At 49.7% G+C, this 25,961-nt stretch overlaps 1 protein-coding gene and 2 long non-coding RNA genes across 3 annotated transcripts; 2 read left to right on the forward strand and 1 right to left on the reverse strand.

The window, feature by feature from the left end:
• Window positions 1-24: 24 nt before the first annotated feature.
• Window positions 25-19,129, reverse strand: PINK1 (PTEN induced kinase 1). The gene is made up of 8 exons (XM_081574819.1): window positions 18,713-19,129; window positions 10,924-11,214; window positions 9,421-9,521; window positions 6,012-6,194; window positions 5,323-5,486; window positions 3,080-3,207; window positions 2,499-2,735; window positions 25-1,550 (listed from the first exon to the last, which is right to left on the reverse strand). The coding sequence occupies exons 1-8, from the start codon at window positions 19,106-19,108 to the stop codon at window positions 1,281-1,283; spliced, it is 1,770 nt and encodes a 589-aa protein (XP_081430945.1). The 5' UTR covers window positions 19,109-19,129; the 3' UTR covers window positions 25-1,280.
• LOC145540331 (uncharacterized) lies at window positions 4,888-7,345 on the forward strand. Its single transcript, XR_014078319.1, has 2 exons — window positions 4,888-5,773; window positions 5,865-7,345. It is a non-coding gene; the product is annotated as an uncharacterized LOC145540331 (long non-coding RNA).
• Window positions 18,689-21,104, forward strand: LOC145540332 (uncharacterized). The gene is made up of 2 exons (XR_014078320.1): window positions 18,689-20,397; window positions 21,006-21,104. It is a non-coding gene; the product is annotated as an uncharacterized LOC145540332 (long non-coding RNA).
• Window positions 21,105-25,961: the final 4,857 nt, after the last annotated feature.

The following is a 25,961-nucleotide window of genomic DNA, read 5'->3' on the forward strand; positions in this document are numbered from 1 at the left end:
GGGACATCACGGACATGGGAAAGCTAGGGTAACAGCACTTGACTTTAATAGAATTATAGAACTGCTTGGTTGAAAAGAACCTTAGAGCATATTCACCTTGCTTTAGGCACTAGTTGTGTCCCTAAAAAGCACACGTAAAGCTGTATGATCCCGTCTCCACTATGACTGTCTTTATAGTGTGAGGATTACTCTTAAAAGCCAAGTATTCAGTTTGAGGCACTTATATATTTTGCCGTTGTCAATATGCATTTAATTCTTCACAATTCCTGTAAGAAATGCTAGTCAGAAGGGAAAATCAGCAAGTTCAGAACACTGCACTGTTAATCTCCATTTTATTAGTCACCGGTGCTCTGCTGGACTCAGTCAGCGGCTGTGCGAGCTCCGCGGCGATGCTTCCTCGCCCGCACCCAGAGCTGCTCCAGGACACGTGGCTGACTGACTGCAGCGGCCCCCCCTGGCTCGGGCCTCGCTCACGCGCTGTTCACTGACACCTGACTGTCCTGACCTGCGTGAACTCGCCACAGCACACGTCTGACCTTCCTCAGCTCAGCCTCACCTAACAGACCCGCTCGGCCACTGACTTCCCAGAGGTCTAGGAAGACAGGATGCTCTGGTCAGCAGTTTACGCCCCAGCAGCCTCTCGCCTGGGACAGAGCGCATCTGGATCTGTGTGCCCAGGGCTAGTCATACGGTCAGCGCTGAGACACAAAGGAGCCTGGTGATTGGCTAGCATTTCTCTTGAGGGTTAGGCCCTTTGCGGTCATCTAGACGAGGGGTTGGCAAACTTGGTCTGTGGGTGGGTCTGGCTTGCTGGCTGATTTTTGCAGGCCTGCAAGAAAGATGGTTTTTACCTTTTAAGTGGTTGAAAAAATTAAGGTTTAGTGACACGAAATTCCAAATCTCAGGAGCCCTAAGTGAAGCTGAACTTGTTCACACATTGAAGGCTGCCTTTGTGCCACGATGGCAGAGCTGAGGAGCTGTGACAGCAGCCCTCGACAGAAAGTTTGCTGACCTCTGTCGAGAGCAGCGTCTTCATTTCACAGGTAACAGAGCTTGGACGATGCATCAGAATCACACAGCTAGAGCGCGTTAGTGGCTGGACCGTGAACTCAAGCCGCTCCTTCCATCTGCCAAACCTGAGGCCTTCTCTTTGCTGGCTGGCCCTCCCCATGCCATCTTTCCTCCTGACTCCCCCGTCCCCTCACCTTGGAGGCACTCGCTCAGCATTCACAGACCATCACGACACAGATAACTAGAACGTTCTTTTAGTAATTCACCAGCTACAGCAGCTGTCTCGGGGCCGCCCTCCAGGAGTCGAGGAGGAGGGCCGCCTGGCTCAGCGCGTCATACTCCAGGTTGGCCAGAAATAGCATCTTCATTTTTGTTTCCACACAGTTCTTCTCGGTCAGCCTGTTGGCCAGCAGAGTGGCGGCCGATTGTTGGAGGAGCCAGCCAATCATCTTGTCTAGTTTCAGGTTCCTCGGGGCTAGCGTGTGTTCACCCCAGAGGCTTAAATGAAGCACGTTAGCAGCCACTCGGGCGGATGGCCTCTGTAACGGGAAGGGGAGCCGGAGCTTAGAACACCTGTGACAGTCTTCACCCACAGCCCGCTTTGTTAGTGCAGCCCGTTTCAGGGTCTTCCCTTCTCTGGCCCTGAGCATGTTCTTCACCCTTCTCTCCTGCAGTACCCTGCACATAGACTGGCCGATTCTACCCACGCCCCAAGCTTTCCCATAGGTACGAGATTTGGGGTGGGGTGGGGTGGGGAAGGGGGAGGGGACATTGTTGGAATAGCCTCCCCATCCTGGTCCTTTTTTTTGATCAAGATTTTTTCGCCGTGCAGCATGGCATATGTGATCTTAGTTCCCCAACCAGGGATCGAATCTGTGTCCCCTGCATTGGAATCTTGGGAGGCCACCACTGGACGGGGCCTTTGGAAGGCCCAGCAGCTGTGTCTGAGGTTAGGGGAGTTGTCCTAACTTCATGACGGCAGCGCACACTGTGTGACGGCCTGCTGTACACGGTGACAGGCAAGTGGCAGGCGGGACTTTGAGCCCTGGTCTGTCCATGCTGTTTCCACTCAACATGCCACCTGCACCGCCACTCCTGTTAAGGTTTCAAATATGTTAGCCTTTGGAGTAATTTCAAAATGTCCAGATCTCTTAGGAGATGTCATCCTATTTGTCTGGTTAGATCTCAGCTGATTCTACATCTTCATTAAACATGTCTTAAAACTGCATCTCTTTGCCTCTGAGTAACTTTAAGCAACTAAAACCAAGAGGAGCCGACTGCTGGAATCCTGACTCCAGCCTTGGTGGCCAGCCCCCCTGCTCCCATCTGTATTCCAGCCTGTCCCGTGTTCCCCTGGACGTGGCCATCACCTCTGTAAGACAGAGGCACCGCTGCTCACTCCAGGGCCTGCCCAGCCCTGCCCTTTACTCTAGAACGCAACCTGAGGTGCCCATCCACACGCCCCCTGTAAACCTGAACCGCCTCACCTTGCAGGCCTCCCGCTGCAGCAGCGACCTCACCAGGCACCTCACGTCCAGTGGCACCTGCTCGGGCAGTGCTGGCAGCTGAGCTTCCTGGTAACTGCGGCTTTCAAGGTGGGCCCTGCCCTGGCCGTAAAAGGGATTGGGGAGCCCGAAGATTTCGTAGGCGAGCGCACCCACCGCCCAGGCATCAGCCTTGCTATAGTCGATCACTGCCCTGGGACCGGGGCAGGCCGTGGACACCTGCTCGAAAAGCAAAAAAGTGAGCAGTCATGCTGCTGGTACTTGAAACCTATTCGTGCTCCTGCACGGCACCCGATTCACACACTAGTCTGGACTCTGTCCCAAAGAACCCAGAATTGGAATGAACTATAGCTCAGATCCAAGCAAATGTGCTTAGGCTTCAGGCTGCCTGCTTCAGGCTGACAAAACTCATCTCTCCTGGGACGTCAGTTCCAGGCGAAGAGGCAGGGATAGGGCTTCTGATAAATTATGGGTCAGAAAAGATGACAGTGTTGAGTAAACAGGGAGGAAACCTGGTGGGAGAGGCTCTGCTGGTGGCACATGACACGCTCGGTGGGACTCACCTCGGGAGCCATCAGGCAGCCATTTCCGCCGCGGTCCACGTACCAGCTGGTGAAAGGCAACTGCAGGCCGATGCGCTCATCAGCCAGGCAGCAGCCAAAGTCTGTGATCACCAACCACGGGCAGCCATCTGTAGGGAGACGCACAGACGTGAGAGGCCGAGTCTCCTCCCCTCCCCGCACTTCGAGGCCCTCCTATACTTCCACTAAAGCCACCTTCTGGACATGCTGACCCAGGAACAAACTGCTAATTTCACATGCTAGCAACGTAATGCTAAAATTCTCCAAGTGAGGCTTCAACAGTAAGTGAACTGAGAACTTCCAGATGTTCAAGCTGGATTTAGAAAAGGTAGAGGAACCAGAGATCAAATTGTCAACATCTGTTGGATCACAGAGAAAGCAAGAGGATCCCAGAAAAACATCTGCTTCATTGACTACACTAAAGCCTTTGACTGTGTGGATCACAACAAACTGTGGAAAATTCTTCAAGAGATGGGAATACCAGACCACATGACCTGCCTCCTGAGAAACCTGTATGCAGGTCAAGAAGCAACAGTGAACACCAGACATGGAACAACAGAGTGATTCAAAATTGGGAGAGGAGTATGTCAAGGCTGTATATTGTCACCCTGCTTATTTAACTTACATGCAGAGTACATCATGCGAAATGCTGAGCTGGATGAAGCACAAGCTGGAACCAAGACTGCCGGGAGAAATATCAATAACCTCAGATATGCAGATGACACCACCCTTATGGCAGAAAGTGAGGAAGAACTAAAGAGCCTCTTGATGAAAGTGAAAGAAGAGAGTGAAAACGCTGCCTTAAAACTCAGCATTCAGAAAACTAAGATCATGGCATCTGGTCCAATCACTTCATGCAAAAAGATGGGGAAACAATGGAAACCATGACAGGCTTTATTTTCTTGGGCTTCAAAATCACTGTGGATGTTGACTGCAGCCATGCAATTAAAAGACGTTTGCTCCTTGGAAGAACAGCTATGACAAACCCAGACAGGGTATTAAAAAGCAGAGACATTACTTTGCCAATAAATATCCATGGAGTCAAAGCTATGGTTTTTCCAGTAGTCATGTATGGATGTGAAAGTTGGACCATAAAGAAGGCAATTGATGCTTTTGAACTGTGGTGTTGGAGAAGACTCTTGAGAGTCCCTTGGACTGCAAGGAGATCCAACCAGTCCATCCTAAAGGAAATCAGTCCTGAATATTCATTGGAAGGACTGATGCTGAAGCTGAAACTCCAATACTTGGCCACCTGATGTGAAGAACTGACTCATTGGAAAAGACCCTGATGGTGGGAAAGATTGAAGGCGGGAGAAGAAGGGGACGACAGAGGATGAGATGGTTGGATGGCATCATCGACTTGATGGACATGAGTTTGAGTAAACTCTGTGAGTTGGTGATGGACAGGAAGGCCTGGCGTGCTGCAGTCCATGGGGTCACAAAGAATCAGACCTGACTGAGTGACTGAACAACAACAAAAGCCACTCTCAGGACATGCTGACCCAGGAATACAGGCTAGCAAGGCCTGGACAGCTGCCCACTCACCAGAGAGCTGAGTGGAACCAGCAACACAAATACGGACGTGCCTCCAGGAAATCAAGGTCCCCTCGCCAAGAACGGGATAAAATAGGTGCATTATAAATTATCTGGAAAAGGATTCATACAGACTTCCTTTAAAAGTCAGTTCCTCTAGAATTTAATTGCATATTATCTTTTAGTTCAAAATTGACCAGATAAGAATCCTCCTGTTTTGCAGGGACAAGATCAATCTCTGGGTCAAGAAGATCCCCTGGAGAAGGAAACGGCAACCCACTCCAGTATTCTTGCCTGGGAAATCCCATTGACAGAGGAGCCTGGTGGGCTACAGTCCAAGGGGTTGCAAACAGTCTGACATGAGTTAGCGACTCAACAACAGCAAAACAATAACTCTCCTTTACAGAACCCCAGGCAAGTAGCCACCCAGCTTTGCTTGAATGTTTCCAATGATGGGGAGCTCATTGCCAGAGGCAGCTGGGCTGACATTCAAGCAGTACTCACTGAAAATAATCTTACAATACAAAGAACAAAAACCTCCATTTTGAAGGAGAGAGTGCTTTATCTCTGTGTGCAGAGCTAAGACACAACTTAGAACATAAAAACCAGAAAAGACCCGAAGGCCCCTAAATGTCCCCAAACCTGAAGTCCAGACCGCCCCGGACAGCTTGGAGTGGGGGTGGGGCACCTACCTGCATCCAGTTCCACAAGGATATTGTCGGATTTCAGGTCTCTGTGCGCGACGCCCTGCTGAACCAGGTGATCCACCCCTTCCAAGAGCTGCAGAGTCATCACAGTGGCCAGCCGGGGGCTCGGGGTGTTCCCACGAAGGTACTGGCGCAGGGTACAGGGGTAGCTGGTGGAGAGCGCAACAGGGCACCAGTTACTGCACGCCAAGCATCCCGAGCACCTTACTTCCTGTTAGGATGATGGCCTTTCTTCTGATTCCTTTTTTCCCTAAGTAGCCTTTCTGTTTCTACCCACCATCTTGGAATTAGGAAGTAAGAGCTGGGGCCTCACACGTTACAAGTTACAGGACAGCTGCTCGTTTCCTTAAAACACTCAGACAGCAGTGCCAGGGGCACGGAGATGGAGGCAAGGAGAAGAGTCTATGGTTTTTTTAAAGAAAAAGGCAGGAGAAAGGTGAGCATAGAGGGGGCAACGGTCAAAGGTACTAGGAGCACTAGATGGAAAGTATGACCTGACTGAACTCGTACTTCTGTTTTCCGGAAAGGTCGTCCCAAAGGGAAACTGCACTCCAGGGCAGACATAGGCCCTCAGCCTGCCCTTATCTCCCAAAGAGAGAGGGTCCTCTCGCCTGTGACCCCAGGCTCCTGGAGGCAGCGACCAGCTCCCCCTCACTGCAGGTCCCGCCACTCACTTCTTCATGACGAGGAAGAGAGTCCGCCCGTGGCCCAGGCCTTCGGGGTGAAGACGCGGGGGCAGCACGTCTGGGTAGTCGACCAGGGCCCCTGGCAGCAGCGGCACCGACGAGGTGAAGGCTCGGAAGACCCGGATGATGTTGGGGTGCGGGGCCAGCTGCTTGGGACCTCCCTTGGGTCTTCTGTTTCAGCCGGGTGGGACAAACGTGAGGGCAGCAGCAGATATGACACTTGGGAATCAATAGTCTGAGGCCACAATCAACACTGACATTCATCTCCACCCATATCTATACCAAGTGTGTGCCAGGTGCAGAGTGGGGTGCTGGAAGGGAAACCCGCGATGACTCATCACACTGCTGACCCCACCAGTCCGTCCACCGTCCGTCCATCCCACATGGCAGAGCACGGGGCAAGAGGCCCTGGAAGCGGACTGCCTGGGATTGAACCCCACGCCTGCCACTCCAAGTCCTTGGCCACACTGCTTAACTTCTCTGGGCTCAGTCTCAAATGCAAAAGGGGAATAGAGTAGTAACATACCCTGTAAGGCTGTTAATAGGACCCGAATCTCCGTGATCCAGGCCCTAGCCTAACACCTGGCATGAGCTCAGTAAGCCTCTGAGTGACCCGATACGGAGGCAGTTTGTAGAAGAGATTCCCCCTCATGTCAGATGCCCTGCCCAGGCCTCTGCCACTCCGGGCGCCCACACCCACCGGCCTGCTCAGACACAGAGGCTGCACTCGGGACGCCACGCCCGGGGCCACAGGACTGCCCACTGGGGACCAGCCCCGCCCCTGCCCAGAGCTGCCGGGACTAAGCGTGCGCACCTGACCCGAGGGCAACCAAGGGCCTGCAGTCATGTCCGAGACCCAGTGGTTGGCAGGAAAAGGGGAGAGTCTCTCTTTGTGGAGTGAAAGAGAGAGGAAAAACTCGGCAGTAACTGCACAGTAAACGGAGCCGAGGTTTTGAAAGGATGCTGTAACTGTGCTTGAGCTCCTCTCTGAACAGAATCTGATGAATATCTTCTGAGCTGTTTTACAGTTGTAAAAACCCCCACCAAATGAAGAGGCTAACTACTTGATGACCACGAGCAGGTAGCCCCCAGACCTCCTGGAGCCTGAGGACTGAGGCTGTTAACCACTGTGACACTGCCCTGTCACCTCACCATCTACCAGAGAATTGTGCACGAGCCAGTCACATACCCTGGGACCCCCCTCTCCCTTATGCAGCCTTTAAAAATGCTTTGCTGAAACCCTTTGGGGAATTTGACGTTTGGGGGCCATGAGCCACCCATCTCCTTCCATGGTTCTGCAATAAACCTTTCTCTGTCCTAAACTCTGACATTTTGGTATTGTTTGGCCTCACTGTACGTCAGGCACAGGAATTTGCTTTTGGTAACAGTGCCACGAGGCCTGAGGGAAGCTGGAAGTATAGCTGCGGGCAGGAAATGACGACGCAGGGTGGCAGAGAGAGGAGGATGGAGCGGAAGCCCAGAGACATCGAGGCAACAGGGAGAGCCCCACGCCCGGCCTGTCCTCAGAGCTGCCTCAGGTCTGAGCTTTGAGCCAGGCCGTGAGTGGCTCCAACAGCTCCTCTGGGGTCCGTCCAAATGGGCCCCTGTCCTAGGTGATCAAAGGAGTCAGCAAATCGTTCCGGCCTGGGGCCATCAGAGCCGCTGGGAGAATGAGGATCCCAGCAGAAGGCTGTTGGTGCCGCAGCAGCAAAGTGCTGCCTGGTTGTCACGAGAACCCAGGGGAAGCGTGTGGCTGCACTGGGGAGGAGTGTGTGTGTTTGAATGGAGAACTGGGACCGGACAGGAGGTTTGACGGGGGTCGGACCAAGTCTAGCTAACTGCACGCACAGCCAGCCTGTACGCATCTGGGGGTGGGGTGGGGTGGGGACACATGATCTCAATGTGGTGGAGCAGAGGGTATAAACTGGACAGGATGAGAGAGCAGGTGGGAGAAGCAGGCACCTAAGCAGAGCGCACGAGCTGAGTCTGAGGCCCTAGATGAGCAAAGGCTAGGAAGAAACCCACCCAGTGCTCTCAGGGTCTCTCTCCTGTGACAGAGCTGATGCCATCAGTACCTGAGGTAGCAGACCTTCTGGCATATTCAGCTAATCATTCCACAGACATTCACTGAGCTGTGAGCATACCTGGTACACATAAAAGTGCTGCCCTCGGAGGGCTTACGGTACAACTGGAGAGACGATGAATAAACAGACGTCGATGATTTAAGATGGAGGGAGATAAATGCTATGAAACAACTGAAGTGGGCAGAGGACTGGAGGGTGGCAGGGACTGTTTCAGGTGGGAGATGTGGGCGGCAGAAACACGACATGCTCATAGCTGCAGGGCAGCACCATGAGGCACCGGAGGGTAACATTAGCCCCTAGGGACGGCTGACACCCAGCTGTGCCTACAAAAGCATCCGGAGATGAGGTCAGGGCTCAGCCCACCAGGCGGCTGCTTCTCGAGGCCCGCAGCGACCCTCAGTCACACGGGAGCCTTCTGAGCCCAGGAAGGGGTCCCCATGTGTATTTCCTTTAGTCTTTGTTTCTACCTTCCTTCTTGTGATCCACAAACCAACCCTCGAGGAAGTCACTGAGGACTCAGCGGGCCACCCCTTCCCCATGGTCTACAAACATTCAAGTGAGCACAGCGTCTCCTCTGCCACAAGTGTCAACTTTTACAACCTGAGGGTCTGCAAAGCCGCGGTGAGGTTAAGCTGCCATCTACCTGCCCTTCCCTCTGTGGAGGGTGTCTCTCTTCCTACTTCTCTGCAAAGCTAACGGGTAGCCATCTTTCAAAAGACAGAATGAACTGTCCCTTCAGAGGCCTTTCTGAGTGGCCCCCAAGCCCTGCACACACATGCCATCTCGGGGCTCCCTCAAACCGGAGCATACGCTGTTCCAGCACTTAGCACACTGGACTCCAATGCCACTTCTCAGGCACCTTTGCCACAAAGAGCACTCTTGGGGAATAGGCCGTTAAAAAAAACAACAATCTCTTGGCACCATCAGGTCATGGCAGTTATTTGTAAAGTGAGTGTTACCTCTGTCGGGGACAGACAGAATTCAATTTGTACAAAATGGTGGTGCTCTACCTGGGAATTACCTAGGAGTCATACATCAGATCGGCCCAGTTCAGAAGGATAGGGAATGGTTTCAGATGGCCTCCTCTCCCTGCTCCAGCGGGAGTCAGCCCCCTGCATCTCCAGCTGGCGTCAGACTATCTACAGTCTTTCCCAATTATCCACCAACTGAAAACCCATCACTGACTATACTGTTCAGCGAGCGTTTATTGGGTCTGTGGGTGTGTGTGCCACGTCAGACGCTGTGCTGAGGGCCCGGGTGGGGGCGCTGCTCTGTGGCAGGGCGGGGGCGGGGGGGGGCAGATGGCCGCTTACCTGTGAGGGACCGCTCCATACTCCCCGGCCAAGGCCACTCGACTGGCTGGGACCAGCTCCTGGCTCATTGTGCTAAAGATGGCTTCGCTGGATGAGCCTGCCTGGAACACATCCATAACGGGTCCAGAATTACCCGGGTCCGAGACATCCAGGCCCTCCTTGTCATCTGGGCCAGGACAGTTACTGCCTGGAACTGGCTCTGACCTTCAAGCTCATAACCTCTCTGAGCGGCAAGCCAAGCCTAGTTTCTCCCGGGAGAAAGGACGCAGAGGTGCCATTCATGCCAACCCAGAGGATCTGCCCACCCCTCAAACTCTCGACAGCTCAGGTGCCCAGGGCAGGAGGAGATGCCGAGACGACCATGGCAGGGGCTCCTCTTCCTGCCACAGATGCCTGCGGGCACCACCAGGCTCAGACCTGACCACCAAGCACAGATACTCGCCCATGAAGGCTCCCCTCGGCAGACGGGCTGAGCCTGCAGCCCACCCTGGATAAACTTGTGCTCAATCACAGAGCAGCCCTCTATCAACCAGCAAAAAGCAACGAACAACGAGGAAAAGCACCGTATTTTCCTCACTGCATTATGAACAGCTCTCAGGACTGGGGACACCTATAAAGAATCCTTTAAGAATTAAGTCTTTTAGCTTTTGTGAATGCGCTTGCTGTCATGCCCCAACCAGTGGGAGTTTTGATGTTAAGACTGGATGTTTCCTGGGGGGTGGGTGTGGGGTGGGGGGTTGGCTACTTGTTAGCTATCAGCCCAGCTTGGAAGTACAGTCTAATAAGCTTCATTCCCCAAATCAAGGCACAAACCACATCCTTCAGGGTCCAGCATGAGCTGTGTGGCTGGGTCCCACCTCAGCTTCGGAGAGATGCTCTGGGCGGGAGAAAACACATCAACTCTTGATGAATTTCCTAACCCTCCTCCCACCATGTGATGGCAAGATAAAGAAACTACTCTAAATGGACAGAAATCTTTGTTTTTGGGTGGGAAAAATACTCAACTTCCCAAAGTCTTGAGTTCTGCAAGGGTTAAGGGCAGAGAGCTGACACACCAGCCTTGGGTCTGGAGTGTGGTGGGAGGGAGCTCAGAGGACGGCACGTGGCTCCTCCTTTCCCACGAGCGGGTCAGGGAGAGAGAGGACAGTGCGCACGGCAGCCCTGAAATGTGCTCATCAGCCCGGACGCTCCAGGTCCCTGCCACTCAGTGTGGTTTGCAGCCCAGCGGCCTGGGAGCTCATCAGGGAAGCGGGGCCTCGGGCTCCACCCCACACCTGCGCTCAGAATCTGCCTTCTAACCCGACCTCAGGTGACACATGGACATGTTACAATCTGAGACACACTGCTTCAGACTGCTGCACAAGAGCGCGAAGCGCCTGTCCTGTGGAGAATCTTGCTGGTTCCTATTTACTTCCTGGGAAAAACTGTCGTCAGGTTTTACCGCCACACAAGAAGGGGATTTTGAAAAAGGATGACTTTAGAGCTGGAAGGCCCCGCTCTTACCGAGATGTTCCACATCATCTTGATGGCCAAGGGGAAGGCCGGGGCCCGTGGGGCTGGGTCCTCCTCCTCTCCTCGTGGAAGGATCTCTGGGCCCTTCCCTGGAAGAAGCTGGCCCAGGCTCTCTGCCTCCTCCAGGTTCCGGGGCAACACAGGCATGGTGGCCTCATAGACGGCGGCACTGCAGCCCTTGCCAAGGGACTGCCCGATCAGATACTCCTCCAGCCGGAAACCCTGCCAGCGTCTGGTGTCCAGCGGGTCCGGGAGCAGCTTGGTTTTCTGGGTGAAAATTGCCTGTGAAGAAAACGAGGAGGCACCCTGAGCTCGGCAGCCCCGTGAGGCTTCAGTGAAGGGATGAAGAGGAACAGTGAGGCCAAATCTCCACTGACAAGACTGAGTGCTAATAAAACAACCAAATTGGGTGCTACTGTTGGTCCTGGGCTCAAGCCAGCCTGTTCTCTCTCCTTATTCAGAATAATTCTCAAACTGTCACTTCATGGCAGTCACCGAGACACTCCAACACAGAACACTGTGTTAGTTAAGAGGTTACAACTCCCCAGTTCTGCAGCTGGCACATCCCTCCTTTGCTGCCTGTCAGGCTACCAGCACAACCTTGGAGGTTTCTGATTATGGAGACGGTTCTTTCTGCAAAGGCCTCGGCAGGCGGCTACTGGACGGTTACCAGGAGCTGTGGACGGGCAGGAGCATGTGGTCAGCAGCCACCCCTCCTGCTTGTGAATGACCTCGGGCTGCTTTTGCAAGCAAGGGGGTGAAAATCAGGAGGCTCCCTGGAGCCAGTCATCAGGTTCTGCTGTTGGGCTGAACCCCGAGGTCCGAACCCCGAGGTCCTGTAGATGGCCAGCCTCCAGATGGCTGACGAAGGAGCCTGGAGCCAGTGACGATGACACCCGTGGTTTACTGGATGGGGAATCTTACATGTCTGCAGCAGGAGGTCCTGGAGAAGCATCCTAATGTGTGCGGCAGAAAGCAGGAAGGACCTGACAGCAATCTTCACTCCTCTGGGGAGGAGGAGGCTACCATTCACAGGGGGAACTGAAATCAGTTGGCTCATTAGTTACCAGGGAAACCGGTGGGTGGGGCACATCCCTCACAGCCCTGCAGGTTCAGGACCATCACCAAGGCAGATGTTTCCCTTTAATACACTAGCAGGTGGAGCGGTTCTGGCCTAAGGCTTAGAGCAACCATAGCTGGGGCAGGGGGCAAACACCTCCTGTGAGGAGGCTGTAGAGGAGCAGGCACTGGTCCCGGGCCCTGGACCTGTAGGTCCAGCAGGGGATGAACAGAGAGCAAGAGAGTGGCCATCTTGAGTGGCCGGACCACACACTCCACTCCCACAGACCCTGTGCAGCCCTTACAATCTTGGTCCACTCCTCTCCCGTGACGTCCCTGGGGTCAGGTATGCAGAGGTGCACTGCAACCAAACACCACAAATGCAATATAGATGCCAGCAGCTAAGAGTACGGAGAGGCCCAGGGACACGCAGGAGGACAGAGCATCTTGCTGTAGACCCGCTGATCAGACTCGTTTCTATAGGCTTTTTACTTTTTTGGCTGTGCTGGGTCTTTGCTACAGCATTCTGGTCTTTGATGCAGGCTTCTTTACTTTGGCCACATGGGCTTCATCGTGTAGCATGTGGGATTTTAGTTCTCTGACCAGGGATCTAACCCACGTCCCCTGCACTGGACCATCAGGGAAATTCCCAGCTCATTTCACAGTTAGGCCATCATAGTTTGCCCAGTCCCTGGACAGATTCTCTCTGCTCAGACAAGGGACAAAATGTAGGATGTTTACATTTACATAATATAGGGAAGGTCATGACCACTAGGCAAAATACAAGTAGAACCAGCATTATGAGAGCCCACCCATCCTGTGGTTTTCGTCCTGGCCAGGCCTGTGGGACCACACCGTTGGTCCACTTTCGGTCCCCACAGCCGATGCCAGCCCTGGAGAGGCAGTGTGACAGACCCCAGGGTTAATAGAATGGTGCCTTTCTCCAGGGAAGCCCAGATTAATTCCTTTAAGTAGTCTTAGGTGGGGCTGGGTAGAAGATCTGTAAGAAGGTGAGATCTGTAAATCCCTTTCTAATCCCATGCCCCACAGGGTGGCAAGCCCAAACCACCGGGGTCTTATCTGCCAGTCCCAGGACCACTTTATAACATATCCCTGGGGGGTTGGTCCTGTGGTGAGGGCAAAAGTGAGTTACTGCCCCAACTGACAGCTGGCAATGGTCCTTTGGTGGTCAACAGTTGAACTTAGTTGAACTTAGAGGCTGTTGACAAGTGGCCTTTGGGTTAATGTGGCAGAGGCAGGGGGACAGATGTCCTGGGACTTTCAGTTATAGCTGGTAGGGCTGGAGTTAGCCTCTTGGGTCACACGTGGTCACACAGTGAGAAAGCGGGTTTCACATCTCAATTGTTGTTGAAACAGTTCCTTTATCCCTCCCACTGGGCTTCCCTGATAGCTCAGTTGGTAAAGAATCCACCTGCAGTGCAGGAGACCCCGGTTTGATTCCTGGGTCGGGAAGATCTGCTGGAGAAGAAATAGGCTACTCACACCAGTCTTTTTGGGCTTCCTTTGTGGCTCAGCTGTAAAGAATCTACCTGCAATGCGGGAGATCTGGGTCTGAACCCTGAGTTGGGAAGATCTCCTGGAGAAGGGAAAGGCTACCCACTCCAGTATTCTGGCCTCGAGAATTCCATGGACTGTATAGCCCATGGGGTCACAAAGAGTCGGACACGACTGAGCGACCATCACTTTGACTTTCGTCCGTCCCAGTAGCACAGGTGCAGTGGGGCTATAAGGCAGTGTACGTTATTTATTTTTTTGGTCCATTCCTGAACTTCGTGGCTGGTAAGGTGGGTTTTTGGTGTCACTCGACGATATAGGCAGGCCTTTTGTAATGTCTTCCGTCAGCTGTAACGCATCATAGGCTGCGTATCACTGCTGTTCCATCACACTATCATTGCTCAGCTCCCTTGCAAAGCTGGGACCAGAAGCCCAAGGGTATGCTTTAATTGTTTCGCCATTGCCACAGGCCCCAAACAAGCCTTTGCAAGAAACTGGCCACGTCCAATTCACAAGCCTGTCCTTGAGTTAATAACCCTAAACCTGTGTCTGAATTGTTTGGGGGTGGTGGGTCAGGGGTATGCTTGTATTTTACAGACAATCCAGGTCCTTGCATTTTGTCTGTATTCATCAGCCATCCCCGTGCAATCAGATGAACCATGAGCATGGGGCTGCTACATTTCAACAAGAAAGAGACTCCGAGGTTAACAGGAAAGCATCGATATAATGGAGGAGAAAGATACCTCTCACGGTAGTCAGCTGTCACCAGGGCCCACGAGCTGGTGGGCGGCCACCCTGGGATTTCCCCAACAGCTTTCCTTTCCCCAACCAAGCTCCCTGTCCTTCACAGCCCCTCAGGTTAACGACCATCACAAGGACAGATGTTTCCCTTTAACATATTCAACTGGGGGATTTTTGCAGAAACTAACGACTGTGGCTGGCGATTTTTATATAAGTGAATATTAAAAGATGTATAAGTGAATATTAAAAGACAACTGGTCAATAATGTTTAGGTAACAAAAGACGTATTATTAATGTCTCTGGTCAGTAAGTTGTTAATAAACTAGCAGGTGGAGCTGCTCTGGCCCAAAGCTGAGAACAATCATAGCTGGTGCAGGGGGCAAGCATGCTCCTGTGAGGAGGATGTAGCTGAGGCAGGGACTGGTCCCACAGGGGATGTACAGAGAGCAAGAGAACCGCCATCTTGAGTGGCCTGACCATACACCTGTCTCCCTGTTTCTGCCTCTTAGGAAGCTGGGGGGCCATTCTGTTTATAGAAACGAGACAAAGAGTACAAGAGTTCTGATGGAATTAGATGGAAGTGTAGGTGGGAGTGCACAGGGAAAGAGGCCATTTCCCCCAAACTGGGATTCTTGCCTACTTCAGGCAGGTGACATCATTCCTCCAGTCACCCAAACTCTGCCTTCCTCCTCAAATCCCATCCCATCTGCTGATCCCTCCCTTTCTGTGGCTAGTCACTCACCTCCAGACTTTCCCACTCATGTCCTCCCTTCACCTGCTTCTGAGTCCACTGAAAGCCCATTGCCTTCAAATGTTGCATCAGAACCTAACTGATGGACTTCCCTGGTGGTCCAGTGGATGAGAAGCTGCCTGCCAGTGCAGGGGACATGGGTTTGATGCCCGGTCTGGGAAGACTCCATGAGCCTCAGAGCAACTAAGCCCGTGCCCCACAACTACTGAGCCCGTGTACTGCAACTACTGAACCTGTGCGCTCTAGAGCCCTGCTCTGGGACAAGAGAAGTCACGGCAATGAGAAGCCTGTGCACCGCAACAAAGATTAGCCCCTGCATGCAGCAAGGAAGACCAGCACCACCAAAAAAAAAAAGAACCTAACATGGGTTATTCAGTACCTTGTCCTGACACTTCCTATATATGAAAACTGTTTTGCAGGCTGGTCTGCACTGCCCGTACTGGTCTCTCACATGCCTCTCCCTGAACCTTTGCTCAAACTGTTCGCCTCCCCTTGCCCCCTATTTCTATTGTCTTTGCTCTGCCTGCTCATCCCTACTCATTCATCAAGTCCCAACTCAAGCTCCTGCTTCCCCTATAACCAGTGCTGACAACCCAGCCCACAACAGTCTTTCCTTCTGACCGATTCCTAAAACACTGGGAGTCTATAAGCTAAAACACCTCGCGTGAGAACTTTTAATGTTTTTAAAAAATGAAAGTCTGTCTTGCCTTGCCAACCAGTTTCTAAATTCTGTGGAGTCAAAGCAGTATCGTGTAATCCTCAGTCAACCACAGTTTTGAGAATGAGATAAATTTTTTAAAGCTTTATTTTGAAATAATATAGACTCACAGGAAGCTGCCAAAAAAAAAAAAAAGACAAAGTGTCCTGTGTACCCTTCACCCAGTTTCCCCCAACTGACATCTTACGAGGCACTAGTACAGTATCAAACCCAGGAAAGTGACAACATACACTACTGTCAACTAGCTACAGATCTTACTCAGTTTTCACCATCTTCTCTAACCCACGTTCACTCGTGTGCATGCGCATGAGGTGTAGCCCTATGCAATTTCACCCCACCTACAGATTCATGGAATCACCATCAAGATACAGATCTGTTCCATAAGAAGAGAATTCCTTTGAGCTGCCTCTGTTTTTGCACCACCCCCGCCATGCCCCATGCAACCACTGACCTGTTCTCCATCTCTACCATTCTGTCATTTCAATCATGTTATATAGATAGAATCACAGGATGCAACCATTTGGAACTGACTTTTGTCATTAAGCATAATGCCCTTGAGGTTCATTGAAGTTGTTACCTGTATCAATGGCTGATTCCTTATAATTCTTTATTATTAGTATTCCACTGTATACACCAGGGTTTGTTTAACAATTCAACAGCTAAAAGACGTTTGTGTTTTTAATATTTTGCTATTATGAAGGATGCAGCCATAAATACTGGTGTACAAGATTTAACACCCATTGATGGCCACTTCGGTTGCTCCTACCTTTGACTATTGTGAATAATGCTGCTATGAACATAAGTGTACAAATATTTGTTCAAAGTCCCTGCTTTCAATTCTTTTGGATATATACTAAGAAGTGGAATTGCTGGGATCATATAATTCTATATTTAATTTTTTGGGGGAACTGGCATACTATTTCCCATAGCAGCTACTCATGTACAGGTTTTTGTGTGAACATAAATTTTCAATTCTCTGGGTAAATGCCCAAGACTGCAATGGCTGGGTCATATGATAAATGTTAGTTTTGTAAGAACTGCAGACTATCTTCCAGAGTGGCTGTACTATTTTAGATTTTCACCATTGGTCCAGTTTCTCTGCATCCTCACAAGCATTCGCTATTATCACTTATTTTTAAAATATTAGCTGCTCTAATAAGTATGCAGAGATATCACACTGTATTTTCAATTTGTATTTCCCTAATTATTCATGTTGTTGAACTATCCTTATTTGGCATCTGTATCGCCTCTTGGTGAAATATATATTCATATCTTTGGCCTATTTTATAAAGGGTTCCCCCCAAAAAATGCTTTCCAAATGCATCTAAAGGGACTGGTCTGGTCTACTCTGGTATGACACCATATGGAATTAGCATTAGAATTAATTCTAACTAGCATTAGAATTAGAATTTTAGCACACGCATTGCCAAATCTGGTACTCTGATTTTCTTTCCAAAGAAGTCAAATGCAAGAATTTTAAAAATTTGTAATTAATTAAAAATTTTAAGACACATAAGAGTGAAGTGTGAGGAAAGGATGTGGAGATGGTAAGCTTAGACGGATCAAGCTCCTGAATTTAGAAACAGCCGCTGTAATTTTAAGTAGGGTTTGTCAAATTGGCCGCCCTTGGCTTCTGCCAGCTGAGTTGTAACAAAAGGCAGGGGCACAGGCTGGGGACTAGGCCAGGCGTCACCTGTTGCCTCAAAGGGGCCAGGGCATAAACATGAGACGCTCTGGTGATGAGTAATACGACCTGGGCTGAAAGCCAGGAAACATAGGAGCTTAAAGACCAACACTGCTTATTTAAAGAAAAAAAAAAAAGACCAACACTGCTTGGTCTTCAACCAGCTATGTCCTTGGGCAAGTCACCCACCTTGCACCACCTCAGCACTAAGCTGTAAAACTCAGGGACTGTACTAAGGCAGTGAATGGTTCCTAACCCCAGGAAGAATGACCTCCCTGAAGAGGAGGGAACTGTGCCAGCAGATGGCCTTCAGACTTGAACTTAACCATGTTTCTTCCCAGGGTGTCCAGCCTGCCTGCCTGCTCTGCAGTCTGAACTTGCCAGACTCCGGAACAGCAGAGCCAATTCCTTCAAATAAAGCTGCCTTTTAATAAACACATCCTATCTCATTGGAAAAGACCCTAATGCTGGGAAGGATTGGGGGCAGGAGGAGAAGGGGACGACAGAGGATGAGATGGTTGGATGGCATCACTGACTCGATGTACATGGGTATGGGTAAACTCCGGGAGTTGGTGATGGACAGGGAGACCTGGCGTGCTGCAGTTCATGGGGTTGCAACGAGTCGGACACGACTGAGCGACTGAACTGAACTGATTCATTCTGTTTCTCTGGAGAAGTAGAGATTTTGGTTGAGTAGAAATAGAATCCTCTGAGCTCTTTAAAACACTTAAAAAGCCCAAGAACTAAATGTCTTAGTCACCCCTGATAACTCTATACAGGTTGTTAACTAAAAACCATTAGGCCTGCTGTTTTCTTCTGCTGTTTTGGTTTTTACTGCAGCTTCAGCTATGGCACTAATTGGCTAAACTGTGGAGGCTGCCTGGCTGGCAAATGGTTAACAACAGCACAGGTTCTGTGAAAGTCAGACTTGTGACTTCAGCAAGTTACTTCACTTTTCACCTCCCTGAGTATGTTTCCTCATCCATAAATTGGGGATGACAACTACCTCTGGAATATAAGGGTTAGGATTTAGCTGTCCTTAAATCACATGAGTTTGAGTAAGCTCTGGGAGTTGGAGATGGACAGGGAAGCCTGGCGTGCTGCAGTCCAGGGGGTCGCAAAGAGTCGGACAAGACAGCGCTCGAAGAAGATAAATCTTAGCCCCAGGCCCCAAGGCAGTCAGTGCCTCCCAGTCCCGCCCCGCCCCCAACTGGGGCCCCGCCCCGCCCCAACTGGGGCCCCGCCCCGCAATGGGCCCCGCCCTACCCCGGCCCTCCCCCTCGACCCCGCCCCGCCCGCCGCCGGCACTCACCTGGATCTCCTCACAGGCTGAGGCGGCCCGCCGGCTCTCCGCTTGCTTCTCCTCGATGAGGCCCAGCCCCAGCCCGAAGGCCAGAAAGACAGCGCGGCCGCAAGGGCCCGCACCGCCCCGGGCGCGCACCACGAACTGCCGCTGGAGCCGTGCCGCCAGCCCGGCCACCGACTGGCGGAAGAAGCGGTAGCGGCCGGGAAGCCCGAGCCCGAGCCTGCACGGCTCCGTGCCGGGTCCCGCGGCCGGTCCCGGGCGCTCTCCGCGGCCCCAGCCCGCCGCGGGGCCGGGCCTCTCCGGCCGGCCCCAGCCGTAGACCGGGCCGGGCTTGGCTGTGAAGCGCAGGAGCAGCGCTCGGCCTAGCTGCAGGCCCCGGCCCAGCGCCTGTCGCACCGCCATGGCGTCGCCGCCCGGTCCCTCGGGACCTGCCGGCGTCCGGGTCACCTGACACAACGCCTCAACTTGGGGCGGAGCCTCTGCGCAGGCGCGGGCGCCAGTGGGCGGGGCCGTCACTCGGCGGTTTCCCGGCTGGACGCGCGACGGCGCTGTGGCCGTCCCTGCCAGCGCGTACTTTCTTCAGATTTTTTCCCCGCAGCGTCTGAGGGGTGGCCTGTCAAGGACGTCCGGGGTGTGAACTTGGCTGCTTCTGGCAAAATCGAGTCATTGAGGAGGGAATATTTATTGAGTATCCCCCACTGTGGCAGACTCTTTACATTTTTAAATTAATTTTCCCACCAATGAGATGGGAACTCTACTTTTGTTAATTTTCCCACAAATAAGATAGGAATGTCGTTTTTATAGATAAGAAAACTGAGGCACGGAAGGGCTGTGAGGGTCCCAGGTCATATGCTGTGTCAGTTCAGTCCAGTCGCTCAGTCGTGTCTCACCCTTTGCGACCCCATGGATTGCAGCACGCCAGGCCTCCCTGTCCATCACCAACTCCCAGAGCTTACTCAAACTCATGTCCATCGAGTCAGTGATGCCATCCAACCATCTCATCCTCTGCCGTCCCCTTCTCCTCCCACCTTCAAGCTTTCCCAGCATCAAGGTCTTTTCCAAGGGATCAGTTCTTCACATCAGGTGGCCAAAGTATTGGAGTTTCAGCTTCAGCGTCAGTCCTTCCAATGAATATTCAGTACTGATTTCCTTTAGGATGGACTAGTTGGATCTCCTTGTTGTCCAAGGGACTCTCAAGAGTCTTCTCCAGCACCACAGTTCAAAGGCATCAGTGACAGAACCTAGGTTAAAGTTCACTTTGACCTGGTGTTTGAGTCCTTGTCCCTCAGTGCCCTTAAGCTCCTCTTACAGTGCTTCTGGTTGCTTAGAACCCCGGGAGAAATCACACCTGAAAGATAGTGAACTGAGTCTCAGAGAAGTGGAGCAACTTGCCCAAAGTTGCACAGCTTATCAGTGGCAGAGCCCTGTTACCCATTCCTACTGTTAGGAATGATTGTTAAAGGAGTTCCTGTTGATTTCTTTTTTCTTGCCTTTTTTTTTTTTAACATGGGAATTTTCAAAAACATAATAATGAAATAATATAGTGAACCCCATGTACCCATCATGCAGCCTCAACAATTATCAACAAATGGTCGTTATTTTATTCGCCTATGCAGATCGTCATACTCCCCATTCCCCCAACTTTGAAGCAAGAATATTATTATCAGCTCTAAAACTATCGAGATTCCCTTGTAGCTCAGTTGGTAAAGAATCTGCCTGCAACGCAGGAGATCTGAGTTCAATTCCTGGGTCAGGAAGATCCCCTGGAGAAGGAAATGACAACCCACTCCCGTCTTCTTGCCTGGAGAATCCCATGGACAGAGGAGCCTGGCAGGCTACAGTTCATGGGATCACAAAGAGTCGGACATGACTGAGTGACTAAACCACCACCACTAAAAATGTTACCATTAACTCCATATTATCATTTATTATCCAGTCAATGTCAAATTTCCCTGTTGCTCTGTCTTATTTTACAGTTTCTCAAATTGTGATCCAGACAAGGTTTCCATCTCTCTTGCTCTCTCTCAGTCACTCAGTTGTGTCCAATTCTTTGAGACCCTATGGACTATAGCCCTCCGGGCTCCTCTGTCCTTGGGATTTCCCAGGCAAGAATATTGGAGGTGTGAAAGTCACTCCACCGTGTCCAACTCTGTGACCCCAGACTGGACTGTAACCTGCCAGGCTCCTTTGTCCATGGAATTCTCCAGGCAAGAATAGTGGAGTGGGTTGTGGTTCCCTTCTCCAGGAGATCTTCCCAATGCAGGGGTTGAACCCAGATTGGAATCTGCATTACAGGCAGATTCTTTACCATCTGAGTCACTCGGAAAACCCTGTGCCTTCCCTAAGCTAAGGAGGTATATTTTATTGTGCTTCCATTAAAAAAAGGTTGCTGTGACAATAGGTTGCTGTGACACTCTATTTATTGCAGGCAAGAGCGAATTCTGACTCCAAGATGGAACTATTTCTTTGACTTTAACCTTTGTTTTTCATTGCTTTTGTTACTGTAATTGTATATAATGACCTGCCTCAGGGAACCCTGCCCATCTGCCTGAAGAGATTAACACTTCTCCTCCCTGAGGTTGTCCATTCCGGGAGATATTTGCAAGATAATTATCTTGATTTCCTCAGTTCAGTTCAATCTCTCAGTCGTGTCTGACTCTTTGTGACCCCATGGACTGCAGCACGCCAGGCTTCCCTGTCCATCACCAACTCCCGGAGCTTGCTCAAACTCATGGTCATCGAGTCGGTGATGCCATCCAACCATCTCATCCTCTGTTGTCCCCTTCTCCCACCTTCAATTTTTCCCAGCATCAGGGTCTTCTGAGGAGTCAGTTCTTCGCATCAGGTGGCCAAAGTATTGGAGTTTCAGCTTCAGCATCAGTCCTTCCAGTGAATATTCAGGACTGATTTCCTTTAGGATTGACTGGCTTATTTCCTCAACTCCTCCCCATCTCTGTCCTGTAAAAGAACCTGGCATCTAAACCCTGACAGGACAGTTATTTTGAGACATTAGCCTGCCTTCTTGGTCAGTTTGCTTTCTGAATAAAGTTGTATTCCTTGCCTCAACTCCTAGTCTCTCGGTCAATCAGTCTTCGACAAACAGACTGAGCTTGGATTCAGTAACATTCTCCTTACCCCTAAGGCTAGCTGTGGATTAGAGGCCCTGGAAAAGATATAAAATGTTTTTGTAGGTGCAGCCAAGTATGTATGGCATCACCAACTCAATGGACAGGAGTCTGAGCAAACTCTGGGAGATGGTGAAGGTCAGGGAAGTCAGGAGCGGTGCCTTCCGTGGGGTTGCAAACAGTCAGACACGACTTAGCGACTAAACAATGAAGAGCCATGTATATCTGTGTGTGACAGGTGAGCTTCAAGGCAAGGAGACATTTGTCTGGTTGAGAACCACCTCAGTGTTGCTTGGGTAGAAGGGACAACCTAATCCATTTATTTTGGGGCTCATTTGTGACCTTCAACACACCCCTGGTTCTGTGCTGTAGAGTAGTAAGTAAAAATAGAAGTAAATAAGAATAAAAATAAGGCAACTGCAAAAAGATCCATCTTTGAATTGGTGAGTTTAAACATACACACACACACACACACACACACACACACACACACACATATAAAATGAGAAGCTGGTAATTTTACTCCTAAGTATAGACCCATAGAAATGCAAACATAATTTCCCCAACAATGTTTATAGCAGTGCTATTCTACATAGTGTAAAACTGGAAACAACTCAAATGACCATCTACAGTAGACTGGATAAATTGTAGTATATTCAGCCAGAAGAGTGTCTACAACTATAGGCAACAACATATTGTATGTTTTATAAATACACTGATCAGTTAAAAAAAGCAAACATAAAAAGCAATAAATAGGTACTTCTCTGACAGTCCAGTGGTTAAGAATCTGTGTTTCCGATGCAAGGGGCTTGGGTTCGATCCCCGGTTGGGGAACTAAGATTCCACATGCCATGGGGGGGGCAGACAAAAAAAAAAAGGCGATAAATTCTATGGAATTCAATTTATACAAAGTTCAAAGGCAGAAAAAATCAATCTACAGTGTTAGGGGCCAGGCTTTTGAGGTGCTGAGGACATGCTCTTTCCTGATTTGGGAATGTTCATGTCATGAAAATTCACCTAGAGGTACACTTCAATTTGTGCAATTTTCTGTGTGGTGATTTAGTAAACATTTTACATAAAGCTGCTTGATATAAAGAAAGCTTTTTTGAAAATTTCAGTTTATCTTGCCCCTCTCTGCTTTCCTCTTCCCACTGCTAACCACTAATTTGTTCTCTATTTGTTATATCCGCTAGTTTGTTTCCACCTGCAATGCGGGAGACCTGGGTTCCATCCCTGGGTTGGGAAGATCCCCTGGAGAAGGGAAAGGCTACCCACTCCAGTATTCTGGCCTGGAGAATTCCGTGGACTATACCCATGGGGTTGCAAAGAGTCGGACATGACTGAGCTACTTTCACTTTCACTAGTTTGTTTTATTTTTTAGATTCCATATATAAGTGACATCATACAGTATTTGTCTTTGTCTGACTTATTTCACTTTAGCTTAATACCCTCCAAGTCCATCCATTGTTGTTGCAGATGGCAGAATTTTTCTTTTTTATGGCAAAGTAGTATTCCATTGTATATATATATATATATATATACCACATATTCTTTATCCATTCATCTGTTGATGGACACTTAGGGGTAGGGATTAAGAGGTACAAACCATTATATATAAAATAAATGAGCAAAAGAGTATACTGTAAAACACAGGATACAGACAATATTCTATAATAACTATAAGCATAGTATAATCTTTAAAAATTGTGAATCAGTATGTTGTACACCTCAACTTATATTATACATTGACTGTACTGCAATAAAATTTTTTAAAAAATAGATGCAAAAAAAGAAAAGTTAGAAGAAAAATAAAAAAATAAGCATTTTGAACACATACAAAAAAATTCAATCTAACTCATGAAAAACGAACTTAGTATGAATAGTCTGATAAAACTCACAGAGTTTACTTAATTGTCTTTGCACTGAGTGGTTTCAAACAAATACATTTTAATAGTGAGCTTTGTCGTATCTCGAAGAACTGTACAAAAAAGATCTTCCCAACCCAGATAATCACGATGGTGTGATCACTCACCTAGAGGCAGACATCCTGGAATGTGAAGTCAAGTGGGCCTTAGAAAGCATCACTACGAACAAAGCTAGTGGAGGTGATGGAATTCCAGTTAAGCTATTTCAAATCCTCAAAGGTGATGCTGTGAAAGTGCTGCACTCGATATGCCAGCAAATTTGGAAAACTCAGCAGTGGCCACAGGACTGGAAAAGGTCAGTTTTCGTTCCAATCCCAAAGAAAGGCAATGCCAAAGAATGCTCAAATTGCACTCATCTCACATGCTAGTAAAGTAATGCTCAAAATTCTTCAAGCCAGGCTTCAGCAATACGTGAACCGTGAACTTCCAGATGTTCAAGCTGGTTTTAGAAAAGGCAGAGGAACCAGAGATCAAATTGCCAATATCCGCTGGATCATCGAAAAAGCAAGAGAGTTCCAGAAAAACATCTATTTCTGCTTTATTGACTATGCCAAAGCCTTTGACTGTGTGGATCACAATAAACTGTGGAAAATTCTGAAAGAGATGGGAATACCAGACCATCTGACCTGCCTCTTGAGAAACCTGTATGCAGGTCAGGAAGCAACAGTTAGAACTGGACATGGAACAACAGACTGGTTCCAAATAGGAAAAGGAGTATGTCAAGGTTGTATATTGTCACCCTGCTTATTTAACTTATACGCAGAGTACATCATGAGAAACGCTGGGCTGGAAAAAACACAAGCTGGAATCAAGATTGCCGGGAGAAATATCAATAACCTCAGATATGCAGATGACACCACCCTTATGGCAGAAAGTGAAGAAGAACTGAAGGGCCTCTTGATGAAGGTGAAAGAGGAGAGTGAAAAAGTTGGCTTAAAGCTCAACGTTCAGAGAACCAAGATCATGGCATCTGGTCCCATCACTTCATGGGAAATAGATGGGGAAACAGTGGAAACAGTGTCAGACTTTATTTTGAGGGGCTCCAAACTCACTGCTGATGGTGATTGCAGCCACGAAATTAAAAGACGCTTACTCCTTGGAAGGAAGGTTATGACCAACCTAGATAGCATATTGAAAAGCAGAGACATTACTTTGCCAACAAAGGTCCGTCTAGTCAAGGCTATGGTTTTTCCAGTGGTCATGTATGGATGTGAGAGTTGGATGGTGAAGAAAGCTGAGCGCCGAAGAATTGATGCTTTTGAACTGTGGTGTTGGAGAAGACTCTTGAGAGTCCCTTGGACTGCAAGGAGATCCAATCAATCCATCCTAAAAGAGATCAATTCTGGGTGTTCATTGGAAGGTCTGATGTTGAAGCTGAAACTTCAATACTTTGGCCACCTCATGCGAAGGGTTGACTCATTGGAAAAGACCCTAATGCTGGGTAGGATTGGGGGCGGGGGGAGAAGGGGACGACAGAGGATGAGATGGTTGGATGGCATAACCGACTCGATGGACATGGGTTTGGGTAGACTCCGGGAGTTGGTGATGGACAGAGAGGTCTGGCGTGCTGCAATTCATGGGGTCGCAAAGAGTCGGACATGACTGAGCGACTGAACTGACTGACTGACTGACTGACTTTGTCGTATCGGAGACCTTGAGTTGAACTCTGCAGTAGCACACATCTCAGCCAGCCCTTTCCTGAATGAAGAGAGGATGGGACTCTCCACTGTTCAGGGCCAGCCAACATTGGGGAACATCTTCACTCTGATTGTTCTGATGAGGGTGTGATGGAAGTCAGGTCACTAAGAGAGAGCATGCAAAAGGCTTCACGCCTCCTCCTTCCTGCTTATATATGAAGTTAAGTAAATAGCAGCTGTTGCTGGAGGGATCTTCAGTCCTCTGAAGAGTTCTAGCCCCAGGCTTGTTTGGCCATGGGGTGGATTCCTGGCTAGAGACAGGTGGCCAACTGTTTCAGCGGTATGGGTGTTCTGATCTCTCCTATGGGGAGAAACAGCAGGGCCCATGTCATATGCAGTCCTGTTTATTTGGGATAAGTAGATAAACAGATGAATTTCTTTCCAATTTATTTATGGAGGTGCATGGAAGTCAGATATTATCTTTAAGTTTTTGGCTTGATCTCAGAGAGTTTTAAATTACAATTTTAAAGTGCTCCATTGAAACTGTCCTTTGGAGAAAGGTAAGGAA

This window comes from Giraffa tippelskirchi, chromosome 3 (genome assembly GCF_054371585.1).
Source record: "Giraffa tippelskirchi isolate mGirTip1 chromosome 3, T2T-mGirTip1v1.2.pri, whole genome shotgun sequence".
NCBI lineage: Eukaryota > Metazoa > Chordata > Mammalia > Artiodactyla > Giraffidae > Giraffa > Giraffa tippelskirchi.

Excerpts from the sequence above, each read along its gene's own strand:
- PINK1 (XM_081574819.1), bottom strand. The coding sequence starts at position 19,108 with ATGGCGGTGCGACAGGCGCTGGGCCGGGGCCTGCAGCTAGGCCGAGCG. Across the intron at positions 11,215-18,712 it reads CAGCCTGTGAGGAGATCCAG|GCAATTTTCACCCAGAAAAC; the intron begins GTGAGTGCCGGC and ends TTTTCTTCACAG. Across the intron at positions 6,195-9,420 it reads TATGGAGCGGTCCCTCACAG|AAGACCCAAGGGAGGTCCCA; the intron begins GTAAGCGGCCAT and ends CGGCTGAAACAG.